Source organism: Myotis myotis, unplaced genomic scaffold, assembly GCF_014108235.1.
Source record: "Myotis myotis isolate mMyoMyo1 unplaced genomic scaffold, mMyoMyo1.p scaffold_m19_p_13, whole genome shotgun sequence".
Lineage (NCBI taxonomy): Eukaryota > Metazoa > Chordata > Mammalia > Chiroptera > Vespertilionidae > Myotis > Myotis myotis.
The window spans coordinates 18290057-18304255 of NW_023416317.1; the positions used below are offsets into that span (position 1 = coordinate 18290057).

Here is a 14199-nt window from a genome sequence, read left to right on the forward strand (position 1 = left end):
CTACTCTACCTACGCAGTCTGTGCTCATGGTTTTATCCTTTATCCTTCCCCACCGTCTTCTCCTTTATTTGGTTTCCTTAGTCTCTCTAGAAGGTGTCTGTTAATTTCTGTGTCCTCATGAGTACCTTTTGAGTAGAGAGTCTCCCTCCTTTCTTTCCTTTGTAAATTGAGGCAATTATGAGTCTCCTGGTTTATTTTGGATTGAATAAGCATCAAGATATGGGTATGCACAAATGTTAACATCTGTGCTAGACTTAGCTTTTATCAGAAGTGGTCCATAAAAATAGAGGAGTTTTACTTCACACTGTTAAGTCCACCTTAATGAATTAGTATTAATGAAGCACTTAGAACAGTGCTTGGCACCTAAGTAGGCGCTATGTGTTTGCTAAGTAAAACAACTTTTACCTTGATTTTTTTTAAAGAAACTGTAAGTTATTTTTATGAGAATAATTTAGCTCTGGTTTTGTTAATTACCTCAAAAGTTTTTTTGTAAATGGACAATATTAATAAATTTTTACTTTAACATATTGTTCATGTGTACTTTCCAAAAAAGACTTGGAACATAGTGGCAATTAAAAAATATGTGGAGTTCTTTTTTTTTTTTAAGGTCATACTGATTAACTTTCAATAAGAGGAACTTGTATATTTTGTTGTTTACTGTAGAATGGAAGCTACAAGAGTATTCATGCAATGGCCAAAGATATAGATCTTCTAGCAAAAAATGCCAAAACTTATAATGAACCTGGTTCTCAAGTATTCAAGGTTAGTTTTTTTGTTGTTATGATTTTTATTGATAAGAGTAGATACTTTAATTTAGAGCTAATAATAACAACTTTATTGAGATAAAATTCATACATTGTGCATTTCACCTAATGAGTACTATTTAATGGCTTTTCATTTATTCACAGAGTTGTGCAGCCATCATCACAGTCAGTTAGCAGTCAATATCCATTTCCTCCCAATGTCCCCAGCCCTAGGCAACCACCAGTCTACTTTGTCTCTATGAATTTTCCTATTCTAGACATTTCATATTAGCATAATGTTTTCAAGGTATACATGTTGTAGAATGTGTAAGTACTTCATTCTTTTCACTGCTGAATAATATTCTATTATATGTACATACCATGTTTTATTTACCCATTCATAGATGCTAGACATTTAGTTTATTTCTACTTTTTTGGCTGTTATAAATAATGTGCTGCGAACATTCATGTATATTTTTATGTGGATATATTTTCATTTTTCACAGTTACATACCTAGGCATGGAATTTCTGGGCCACATGGTAACTATATAGTAACTTTTAGGAACCACAAATTGTTTTCTAAAGTAGCTGCACCATTTTACATTCTTACTAGCAATGTGGAAGTGAAATTTCTCCACATCCTCACCAACTTTGTTTTTTATTTTGTTTTTGTTTTTACTGTAGCCATCCTAGTGGATGTGAAATAGTAGCTCATTGTGGTTTTGATTAGCATTTCCCTAATGATTGGTGATGTTAACATCTTTTCATTTGCCATTCATATACGTATCTTTGAAAAAGTATCTGTTCAGATCCTTAGTCTATTACTTAATTGGGTTACCTATGTTTTTATTGTTGAGTTGTTAGATTTTTAGATAGTCTAGCCCTGTTAAATGATTTACAAATATTTTCTCCCATTCTGTGGTTTGTCTTTTCACTTTTAAGATAGTGTATTTTGATGCACATACATTTTTAATTTTGGTAAGTCCAGTTTGTCTATTTTTTCCCTTTGGTTATTTGTAGCTCTTAGTGTCTTATCAAGAAACTATTACCAGTATTGTAATAACTATGTATGGTGCTAGGTAGGTACTGGAAATATTGGGGGGAATGCTTTGTAAATATATGATTATCTAATCACTATGTTTGTTGTAAACCTGAAACTAATCTATACTAATGAAAGGGTAATATGCTAATTAGACTGGGTTACTGGCCATCTTCCAGACGTCCAACTTCCTTCTAGGCCAGTGGTTCTCAACCTTCTGGCCCTTTAAATACAGTTCCTCATGTTGTGACCCAACCATAGAATTATTTTCGTTGCTACTTCATAACTGTAATGTTGCTACTGTTATGAATTGTAATGTAAATATCTGATATGCAGGATGGTCTTAGGTGACCCCTGTGAAGGGGTCATTTGACCGCCAAAGGGGTCGCGACCCACAGGTTGAGAACCGCTGTTCTAGACAAAACCACGGTGGGGGGGGAATGAGGCAGAGGCGGTTAGAGACCATCAGGCTGGCAGGGGAGGGCAGTTGGGGGCCATCAGGCTGGCAGGGACATCCCCCGAGGGGTCCCAGATTGGAGAGGGTGCAGGCTGGGCTGAGGGACACACCCCCCACACGAATTTCATGCACCGGGCCTCTAGTACAAAAATATATGGCATGGGGGAGCGGGATTAAGTCAGTCTAGGTCAGTGGTTGCCAACTGGTGGTCCACGAGATCCAAAAGGTTGGCGACCGCTGGTCTAGGTTTAAAACAAAACAAAAGAAACCATTACCTCGTACAAAAATATATGGCATGGGGGAGCGGGATTAAGTCAGTCTAGGTCAGTGGTTGCCAACTGGTGGTCCACGAGATCCAAAAGGTTGGCGACCGCTGGTCTAGGTTTAAAACAAAACAAAAGAAACCATTACCTCGTTCAAGGTCATAATGCTTAACATCTATGTTTTTTCTAAGAATTTTATCGTTTTAGCTTTTACATTTAGGTCTTTGATCCATTTTTAATTAATTTTGGAAACATGAGGTAGGTATTAGATAGGAATCCACATTCATTCTTTTACATGGGATAATTATTTTTCCTTGCACCTCGTGTTGAAAAGATTATTCTTTTCCCCCATTGAATAGTCTTGGCACCCTTGTTAAAAATCAATTGACTATACATTTATCGTTTTATTTCTGGATTCAGTTCTGTTTCATTTGTGTCTATCTTTATGCCAGACAAGGTTTGTTTTTTTTATCCACCTTTTTGTTAAATATTGATTTAGTCCCTGCATTTAAACCACATACATATAAAAAGTAATCTGTGTAGTATAGTAAATACAAAAAAATATAATGACTATTTCATTGCTTTGCAATTCCCTCAGAAGTTTTATAGTCCTATAATGAGCAGTTGTAACATAAAAATTTCTTGAATTAATAATATATCACTGGGAATTTAGCACAGGATGCTCAGAAAATCTTTTAGGAATCAAATATTGAGACTTTCAGAATGCTAATTCATATACCGTTGCTTTTGATAGTCAATGTTAACCTTTCATTTTATCTTTTAAGAAACATTTAGTGAAAACCAGGAATGAATTTGCAGTCCTTGTATTCTTAGTCCTTGATTAAACATTTTAATTGTGTAATACCAAATGTTGACGCAGTTAAGAACTACTTTTTGATGTGATTATTTTCTCTAAAGTAAATAATAGGGAGAAGGGAAACTTTGGCTTTGATGTATTAGTAGTCTATTAATTTAAGCGAGTACATTCATTCTAAGTTTAAGTGGATAGTCTTTAATCTTAGAAGTTACTTTTGTTTCAATTTTTAGGTCATTGTACACAGATAGAGTTCATTGTATTTTCGTAGACTTCATCATATTTTCACCACTGTTTTTCCTTGTTCACCATTAGATCTTACTTAACTAATTGTGAAAAAGCTAGGAGGCTTTTAAACTTATATTTAAATAAAAAGATGTTTTGGAAGCTTGTGGAAAGGTTCGAGGGTGCAGCTTTGTGGCTGTTGAATGAAAGGCTACTCCGGATGGAAGGAATGCCATAGAAAATGTCCAGTGTACGATAAAGAGTATTTTAAACTGTCCCTTTTTTCGATACTTTTTGTAAGACAACTAATTTTGTCTTGACAGGATGCAAATTCTATTAAAAAAATATTTTATATGAAAAAGGCAGAAATTGAACATGAAATGACTAAGTCAAGCCTTCGAATGAGGTAGGTTTAAAAATGGCTAAAATCTGCCCTGGCTGGTGTGACTCAGTTGGTTGAGCGTCGTCCCCATACACCAAAAGGTAGCGGGTTCGATTCCGGTCAGGAACACATGCCCAGGTTTGGGGCTCGATGGTGGAAAGGGGTAGCCAATCGATGTTTCTCTCTCACATTGATGTTTCCCTCTCCCATTTTCTCTCTCTATAAAAAAATCAGTTAAAAAAGCAATCTCTAAAACCCTTGTGCTTTTATTATTTGCCTAATCTTCTAGCTAGTGAAATCAATACAGTGGAAAAGAAGAAATATTTTACATTTCAAGATTTTATTTATAATGTGATTCTGAAGAGAGTAGGGATAACTCTTAACCAGCACCTTCATTGCAGCTGAAGGGCTTTATTTAAAAAGAAACAATTTTAAGACTTAGCATCACTATATGCTTTTATTGCTATATATTTATATTATACATGTATGTTATATGTATAGTTGTATTTTGTGTATAACATGTTACACACATGATGTATACTATATGTAATATAAGTAATTTTATGATATTTGTATATAATGTGTAGTAGATGTTTGTATTTACAGTAAGAGTATTTAGCCAGTTGTCAGAAGATCTAAAGTCTCATCCTATCCTGGCTTTTCCTTGTGTTAGGACTGACTTTGAACAAATCTTCTGGAATTCTGTTTCCTTCTACTTGAATGGAAAGGTTGAGTGGCTACTTTGGAATCTTTCTTCTGACCCTGACCTTTGCTTGGTTACCAGATCCTCTGATCACTTTGGTGACAATAAGCTCTGTAGTACCAGCTGTGGTACATTCCCCTGGTTATGCAGGTTCAGAAGTATTTGAACTTTTCTATTTAGACAAGAAGAAAATGGTTGTTTCCTTTTTATTTACCCAGCATTCTGATTTTAGCTGTCAAGTTTCTGAGGTTTTTTTTAAATCTTATCTCTGGATAGGACTTCATCAAATTTGGCTGCAGCCAGGCTGACAGGTTCTGCACACAGTAAAGGCAGCCTTGTTGAAGAGAGAAATCCCACTAGCAAGTATTACCGGTGAGAGAGAATGAGTGTGTTTAGTCTGAGAGCTGACCCACGTTTATGAGGATAGGCATACTAGTGTTTGCTTGATGGCTATCCTGAAGTAATATTTTTTGGGTATAGCTGGGTTATTATGAGAATTTGTTATCAGTACCTTATTTAAAAGGTTGAGATATTGCCCTGGCCAGGCAGCCCAACTGGTTAGAGCATCATCCAGATATGCCAAGGTTGCAGGTTCCATCACTGGTCAGGGCACAGGCAAGAAACACCGTAATAAGTGGAACAACAAGTTGATGTTTCTCTCCCCCCTCCCTCTCCCCCTCCCCCTCCCTCTCCCTCTCCTTTCCCCACTCCCTCTCCTTTCCCGGCTCCCTCTCACTTTCCCTCTCCCTCCCCCTCCTCGCCCTCCTCCCTCCCTCCTTCACTAAAATCAATAAAGAGAAAGAAAAGTTGAGGTACTACTTTAGGCCTGACCTCACCTCTTAGAAAATATTTAAGCAAAGTTATTTGTTGGGTATGTTTAATATTACCAGTAAAATGTGGTAAAATCTAAAAGGTTTTGTGTTCATGATAGAATTTGTGTTCGTTGTAAAATATGAGCATCTTAGAATTAACCAGTAATTATTAATGAATCTTTATTTTTCATAAAATGAGAGAGTAGTGTTGCATTTATATTAAAAACAAATTGCAAGTAGCCTACTTTAGGCTTTCTAACACCACTCCCTCTTTTTTAAGAGAAGAATATTGGTACTGGATAAAATTGATTACGGAGAGTATAAAAGTACAAAGATAAATTGAGGAGGCAATTAAATAGAAATTCTTTTTCTTTGAATGTTTTGTTAACAGTTCCTGTTTCCTATAAAGTAAACAAATTACTATAACATCTTTCCATGTCTTCTAATTGTTTGTTTCTATTTGTAGGAATAAAAGAGCAGTCCAAGGGGGTCGTTTATCAGCAATTACCATGGCACTTCAGTATGGCTCAGAAAGTGAAGAGGATGCTGCTTTGGCTGGTAGGCATTAGGCTGTGAGACTAGTTCACTGCCTTATCAATGGGTCCTTCTGGATAAGGAAAATTGCAGTGACTTTGGTCTGGCTGAGAGTTTGTCAGGTTTGAAGTACAAGCTATTTTGTGACATTTTGATTTCACTCTTTGGTTGGCAAACTTATCAAAAGCTTATTGCTTTATTTTGTGTTAAAGTTTGTATTTAAGTAAATAAATACTTTTTTCAACACAGTTGGTTTGACAACATTAGCAGATCCTGGTTTGAAACCTGTGATAATGAGACTAATGACAACATCAGGGAATCCCAGGAAGACATTCACGTTATCTTAGACTAGAGGCCCGGTGCATGGATTCTTACACCAGTGGGGTCCTTTGGCCTGGCCTGCGGGGATAGGGCTGAAACTGGCTCTCCGACATTCCCTGAGGGGTCCTGGATTGCGAGAGGGCACAGGCCAGGCCAAGGGACCCCACTGGTGCATGATTGGGGCCAGGGAGGGACCACAAGAGGGCTCCAGGGCGTGTCCGGCTCTTCTCGCCCAGTCCCAATCTGCCAGACCCCAGGAGCAAGCTAACTGGTCGGAGTGTCTGCCCCCTGGTGGTCAGTGTGCGTCATAGTGACTGGTTGATGGATTGAACAAATGGTTGGACACTTAGCATATTAGACTTTTATTGTATAGGCTTTCCAGGTTATTGACTTAACAGTTTCAGTAGGCAATAACTTTTTCTCAGCTATAGCTTATGGCTTAAAGATAGATGTAAATTATAATCAAAGCGCATGGTAAATTGCCATTTAAACAAGTCTAACAGAGAACATTGAGCACTAAAAATGAATCTAAGAGTACACAGTTGGTTAAATAGCAATCTAAACAACAGCTAGCCCATATAATAGAAGAGTAATATGCAAATCGCCCAAACAGTGGAACGACCGTTCAATATAATGTGCACTGACTACCAGGGGGAAGACTCTCAATGCAGGAGCTGCCCTCTGGTGGTCAGTGTGCTCACACAGTGGGCGCGCCGCCCAGTCAGAAACAGGGCTCATGGCTGGTAAGGAGCTACCCTAACCCTAAGCCCCTCCTCCTCCCCTGCCAGCGCCCCCTCAGTGCATCTCCTGCACCGGGCCTCTAATAGAGATATATTGATGTCATTGTCAGTCAATATTTTTTTATTTTATTGTAGATTTTTTTATATGTAGAGCTAAAATTTGTTTCATAAAGTTATTCTGGCATATCTTTTTATTTTATAATCAAGTGTGATACAACAGATTTTTCCAGCTGTATGTTATTTTGTACTAATTATAAAAATTTCATAATTACTGTAAACTTATTAGAGTGAATTTAATTTTTTGATACTTATCTACAGAATTAAATTTTTTAAATTTAAATTAAGCCTTGTCTTATAAAAATTGAAAGAAAATTGCTCTTTTCATTAGCTTTTTTTGCTGATTATAAAAGTGACACATGTTTTATGTTTAGGTTTCCTTCTAACATTTGGTTAACTTCATTAACCTTATAGTAACATCACAAATTGAGGGAAAACCACACCATTTACAAAATTTCTAAATAGTATTCATTGCCTTTTTTCTAATAAGTAATACTGTTGTCACAAAAGGATTATTACTTAGTCACTTCAGCTATTAAGAAAAAAAAGTAGTTGCCAGTGGCCAGGAAGATTTACATCTACATTTTCTTCTAAGAATTTTATAGTTTTAGCTTTTACATTTCAGCTCTGAGAACCATTAAAGACTACTTGTTCCTTTTCTTGGCCAAACATACAGAGCAAGAAGTCTCTGAAGAAGGCACATTTTAAAAGATAAATTACTTTTAACCTTTTGTTTATTTGTTTTGTAACCTTTTAAAAATAGCAAATTTACTAGGTAACATTCTACTCTATTTCTATATAACATTTCTCTAAGTAAACATACAATTATACTGAGAATTACTAACATCATCTTTAGTGAAGGGTAGAGCTTATTCTTTTAAAATAGTATTCTCAAACATATAGCTTAACCTGGAAGGTTGTTAAAAGAACTTTTCAAAGTATGGTTCTTTACCTTATAAATACATTTTTTGTCTTTCAAGCTGCACGTTATGAAGAAGGAGAGTCGGAAGCAGAGAGCATTACTTCATTTATGGATGTTTCAAATCCTTTTTATCAGCTTTATGACACAGTTAGGAGCTGTCGGAATAACCAAGGGCAGCTAATAGCTGAACCTTTTTTCCATTTGCCTTCAAAGAAAAAATACCCTGATTATTATCAGCAAATTAAAATGCCCATATCACTACAACAAATCAGGTAAAATATCTTCTACATCATTTGGTATAAATTTATTTTCTTGTGGTTGAGCCTGCACATAAATCTTTTTTGTTGTTGTTGTTGTTAATCCTCACCTGAGGATATTTTTTCCATTGATCTTTAGAGAGGGGAGGGAGGGTGGGAGGGAGGGAGGGAGGGAAGGGGGAGAGGGAGGGAGGGAAGGAAGGGAAGGGAAGGGAAGGGAAGGGAGGGAGGGGAGGGGAGGGGAGGGGAAGGGAAGGGAAGGGAAGGGAAGGGAAGGGAAGGGAGAGGGAAGGGAAGGGGACGGGAAGGGAGGGAAGGGGAAGGGAGGGAGAGAGGTGCGGGAGGGAGGGAGGGAGGGAAAGAAAGAAACATCGATGTGAGAGAGACACATCAATTAGTTTGCTCCTGCATGTGCCCCAACCTGGGGCTGGGGTTTGAACCTACAACCCAGGTATGTGCCCTTGACTGGGAATCTAACCTGCACCCCTTTGGTGCATGGGCCAATGCTCTAACCACTGAACACACCAGCCAGGACTGCACATATATCTTCCTTCCTTAAATGGAAAAGGATATTGAAGGTAAAAATGTTTTTCATATGTTTAGAGTATGCTTGAATATTGCTCCTATTTTGAGAAATAAATTTGATTAAATACAAATGATATTTGTACTGCACTAGTCAAGATGCAAATTGATGAAAGGTGTTCCAGCTAGACATTTTATGTGTCAGATTATAGATTATAAAAAGTCATGCAGCTCAAAATTTAACTTCATTTTCTTATAACTGAACAAAGTACATAGATTTTCCTATACCTTCTATTGATATTTTAATTACAACAGTTTATCTGCATTTAAAGTATATATCTATAGTTGAACCCCTCTCCCCTCAGAGTAAGTTCAGACAGCTCTTAGAGAATTCATTAGCTGAAACAATCACTGAAAGATAGTTCATCTTGATTTCCCTTTTTTGTTTAGACAGTGTTAAAGTGATCATTGGGAATTCAGCCAGATAATACTTAAACCACCACAGTTTCACTTAAAATAGTAGGAAATAAGTAAATTATAAAATACGATGTATTAGAACTTCCACATGCACGTTAGGTTTTGCAATAAAACCAGATAAAAAGCAGGTAAAATATCTTAACTGGACAAGGTCAGATTAAGCTGGTATTAACATGTTTTCATGGCAGATAATTAACCTTCCAAATGGTAGCAATTAAAATTCTTGTATTCACTGGATTCTAGGAAATAAGGTTGTTTAAACAAGCATGTTTTATGGTTTTGATTTTGTAACTTCTATTTTTATCATTTCATCAGAAAAATTTATGGTGTTTTTATTTAATCCAAACTTTGGAGGTTTTGTACACAAGTACAATATAGAAAATCGGCTAATTTGACCTTAAAATAACATGGAAATTAAGACTGCCATTCATAAGAAAATAGCCTGGAAGTTTGTCGTTTATACTCTTCACCTTAGAAAAGATGGTGACGGTCTTGTAGATGTTGAGAGAATCTCTTTTAATTGAACGGTTTTTGTCATTATCTTTTATCCCACTGTTGTTGTTTTTTTAATTCAAATAGTCTAATTAATTTAGTTCAAAAGAAGACACATCTGTAGCCAGCTCATTCACCTGCCTACAACTTTCAAGTTAGAATCTACACTAATAAAAGAGAAAAATGGTAATTGGCGTACGGCGATACCGTTTTCATTGGCTAATCAGGGCTATATGCAAATTAACTGCCAACGAAGATTGGCAGTTAACTGCCAACTAAAATTGGCAGTTAACTGCCAACAAGATGGCGGCTAATTTGCATATGTAGGCACAATGCAGGGAGGCGAAAGGGAAAGCAGGAAGAAGCCCCCTGCCACTGACAGTGATCGGAAACCCAGGGGGGAGCTAAGAGCTGGGGGGCAGGGCAAAGGCGGCCCCAGGGCCGCCTTTGCCCTGCCCCCCAGCCATGATCGGAGAATCAGGTGCCTTTGCCGCCCTGGCCAGTGATAGCAGGAAGTAGGGGTGGAGCCAGCGATGGGAGCTGGGCAAGGTCGAAGCTGGCAGTCCCAGGAGCTAGGGGTCCCTTGCCTGGGCCTAAAGCGGAGCCCACGATCGCAGCGCCCCCCGCTGCCACTGCAGGTCCCTGCTGCCTGGGCCGGACGCCTAGGCCAGAGGCGTTAGGCCTGGGCAGGGGCGGAGCCTGCAACCGCGGGAAGCTGGGGGTCCCCTGCCCAGGCCTGACACCTCTGCCGGAGGCCTCAGGCCTGGTCAAGGGGCCGATCCAGTGATTGGTGATCGGAGGGTGATGAGGGTCAACTCCTCTGGCCGAGGCATCAGGCCTGGGTGGGGGCGGAGCCGGGGATTGGGGGGATATGATGGTCCCCTTGCCCAGGCCTGAAGCCTGGGTCAGAGGCATCAGGCTTGGGCGGGGGATGGAGCAAGCGATCAGAGGGAGATGGGGGTCCCCTGCCCAGGCATGATTCCTGGGCCAGAGGCCTCAGGCCTGGGCGGGGGCCAGAGCCAGTGATCAGGGGGAGATGGGGGTCCCCTGTCCAAGCCTGACACCTCTGGCGGAGGCGTCAGGCCTGGGCAAGGGGCCGATCAGGCGATCGGAGGGTGATGGGGGTCAACGCCTGAGGGCTCCCAGTATGTGAGAGGGGGCAGGCTGGGCTGAGGGACACTCTCCCCCCCCCCCCCCCCCCCCCCCCCCGCCCAGTGCACGAATTTCGTGCACCGGGCCCCTAGTTTTCTAATATAAACCTTACTGTGTCAAGTCAATAATCTGCAATAACTTTTCCCTTTTAAACTTTACTCTGGTAGTTATCTGGCACACAGGCAGGGGAGTGTGAGGAATAGAGAAGTGGCTGAGGCCTAGATGGTAGCATACTAGGGTTCTGAAGGATCAACTTTTAAGATGTCGAATTTGCCTTCTTTCCAAGGAAAGATTGGCTAGTGGTGCCTCACAGGAGCTGGGCTACCTTCCATTGTGCTCTACGATAGCCAAAAGGGAAATCTAGAGCTGTGCTGTCCAGTATGATGGCCACTAGTTACATGTGACTGTGGAACTAAGGAACTAGCTTTTAAATTTTATTTAATTTTGATTTAAATAGCCACATGTGACTAGTGGCCACTATATTGTACAACACAGTCCTAGTAAGATTTGTTGGCAGAAAGAAGATAGTTGAGTGTCATCAAAAGCAACAAAAATGGGAGTGGCCTGGCTAGTGTGACTCAGTGGTTGAGCACCTACCTATGAACCAGGAGGTCACGGTTCACTTCCCAGTCAGGGCACATGCCCAGGTTGCGGGCTAGATCCCCAGTGAGGGTGCATGCGGGAGGCACCCGGTAGGTGATTCTCTCTCATCATTGATGTTTTTATCTTGCTCCCTCTCCCTTTCTGAAATCAATAAAAATACATTTTTTAAAAAATGGAAGAGTGGGCAGAAGATAGACAGTGTGGCTCCATCTTTTATTTCCCATTATGTTCTTCCCTCAACACACTATTCTTGGTTAACATCATTCTGATAATTTCAGATTTATTATAGATTGTCATTTACAAACTTGGGTTCTCTGTCTGTTCTTTGTGGGTGTTGAGAATACCCAGCACATTATCCTTGGAGTTGGCAGAAATAAGTCTGAGACTGTAATTGAAACTCTGGGTACTAGCTACATAGCTGGTACTGATAGCTGAGTTTGTCCTTAGTTGTTTTTTGCTTCATCCCAGAGATGTCCTCTAACATTCATAACTTTTTAAGTACTACATGTAATCTGCATTTGATTTTGGTAAATTTTAAGTAAAATTTTACATGCAGAATGGATGATGTCATTCTAAGAGGAAAATGTGGAATTTATGCAGTTACTCTGTGAAGCTATTTACACATACTGTCGTTCTTAATACTGTTTTTGTGACTTTGACGAATAGCATACAAGTGCTATAATCAAAAGGTTGAAAAGTCTATCCTGTCTAAATTCATATATATAGAGTTAGGCAAACCATGACTCTTCACTTGGTACAAAGTGTATAGGGACTTTGTGAGAGTTGGTATTAGTAACAGGCATAGTGTCTGAGAGAAATATCAGGATTCTTAAGATTTTTAAGTAAATTAAAAACAAATTTTAGTTGCAAATGTTTGTATTGGAATATTTCTGTCTCATTTACCATATTAAGACCAATCTTCATTGTCCATATTTAATACTCCTGGGGGGTAAAAAAAGGTTATTCTAAATGTTTCTTCATGGCATTGCCAGCACTTTCTCTGCTTTAACTTTCATGAACTGGAATGGTCTCTGATTTTCAGAAATAGGTAGATTGCCATGATTCTTCACTAAGGTCATTTAAACCTTCCTAATTTTTCTAGGGTTTGCATGTTAGTCACTAACAGAATTTTCCTATTAGGATTCTTACTGTATATTTGCTTTGAAATAGACCACCTTACTAGGTTCCCTGATTACATCTTACAGTGTTCTAGTTTATTCTTTTGGATTTTTAAATTGTCATTTTGCCTAAATATAATGGTACTTTTGCCTCCTCACTTTGTATCTTGAAAATGTCATTTTCAGACCTCTAATCAGTATAACTAATAAAGATACCATCCAGTGCTTATCAGAATTTCTGCACTGAATTTTGAGGAAGGATATTTTATCATTTTCATAATGGAAAATTCTAGCCATCTGTTTGTCTTCCACAGAACAAAGCTAAAGAACCAAGAATATGAAACTTTGGATCATTTGGAGTGTGATCTGAATTTAATGTTTGAAAATGCCAAACGCTATAATGTTCCCAATTCAGCCATATACAAGCGAGTTCTAAAATTGCAGCAAGTCATGCAGGTATGATATCTTTGTTTTGCTAAGTTGTTGCATGTATAACTGAAATAATTTTATACTTTCTGAGAATGTTTTTTAAAGATGTATGATTTCCTCTGTATCTATTATTGTTCAAAAGTTTATAATGGCAGAGCTGCCTCAGATTGTCAAACTGCAGCGGGAAGGCCGGGGAGGGTTGGGGGGCAGGAGGGAGGGCGATAAGAGATCAACCGAAGGACTTGTATGCATGCATATAAGCATAACCAATGGACATAAGACACTGAGGGGTAGGGGAGGCCAGGGGATTGTCAAGGGTGGGGGGAAAAAAAGGACACATACATAATACCCTTTGTAATACTTTAAGCAATAAAAAAAATTAAAAATAAAATAAAAGTTATTTTAAAAAGAAAAGAAAAAAAGATGTATGATTTCCTCCAGCAAGATCACATCATTTATTTCAATAAAAAGTACTGCTGAATATTTTTTATTAGCATCATCAGGACCATGTAGAATAGAAATAATAGTTTAGACTGGGTTAGTTTTGTGAGTAGAAGAGGCAGGGATTTGTCTCTGGGAGTAATTTTAGGGTCTCAGACAGTTTCCCTACAGTCAAAGGTGATACTCTGTGGGTTAGGTGTTATTTCTTTGGCTCTAGACTTTGTCTCTTTTGAGGTATCTTGGTCTAGGAGAAAGGGCATCTTAAGGCTAAATAATCATTGTATAGAGTCTGAGTTTATTAGATCTTTTCCGAGAGCACACCTTGAAGGGTATCTGAGGTTACAGGTCATTTGGGGGTTTTGAGACAAAAGGCATAAATATGAAATAAAAATACTGTCTACTTGTCAGTTTTTGGTAGAATCTTTTTGGAAAGTGAATCCCAAAGCAAGGTATCAGCAAAAGCAATTTTAGATAACCCAAAGAATCTTCATTTTGTATCGTCAACACTATGATCAGTGCTGTGGATTTCAAGTATTTCCTTTTCAGTACTTCATATGTATTCCTTAAGTCTACTGTGGTTTGACTTTCAGCTGTGTTTGACAGAAGGTCTTTAAAAATGCATGTGTTGAAAAGTAGATCTCCTTTCACCTCTCACATTAAATTTTCTTCTTAGCCACACTGTTGCTTAAGAAGTT

General features: G+C 38.6%; 1 protein-coding gene across 24 annotated transcripts in view; it reads left to right on the plus strand.

The window, feature by feature from the left end:
- PBRM1 (polybromo 1) overlaps nucleotides 1–14199 on the plus strand; it is a 134826-nt gene that overhangs the window by 32659 nt on the left and 87968 nt on the right. For 21 of the 24 annotated variants that reach the window (XR_004971477.1, XM_036331957.1, XM_036331960.1 and 18 more), the window contains 6 exons: nucleotides 664–762; nucleotides 3866–3948; nucleotides 4904–4999; nucleotides 5906–5997; nucleotides 8072–8285; nucleotides 12949–13090. Coding sequence is in view for 23 of the 24 variants with exons in the window: in XM_036331957.1 (XP_036187850.1) it covers nucleotides 664–762; nucleotides 3866–3948; nucleotides 4904–4999; nucleotides 5906–5997; nucleotides 8072–8285; nucleotides 12949–13090 (726 nt within the window). In the remaining variant the exon portion in view is untranslated. The remainder of the gene's footprint in view (nucleotides 1–663; nucleotides 763–3865; nucleotides 3949–4903; nucleotides 5000–5905; nucleotides 5998–8071; nucleotides 8286–12948; nucleotides 13091–14199) is intronic. The other 3 variants (XM_036331974.1, XM_036331955.1, XM_036331967.1) reach the window with 1 other exon arrangement.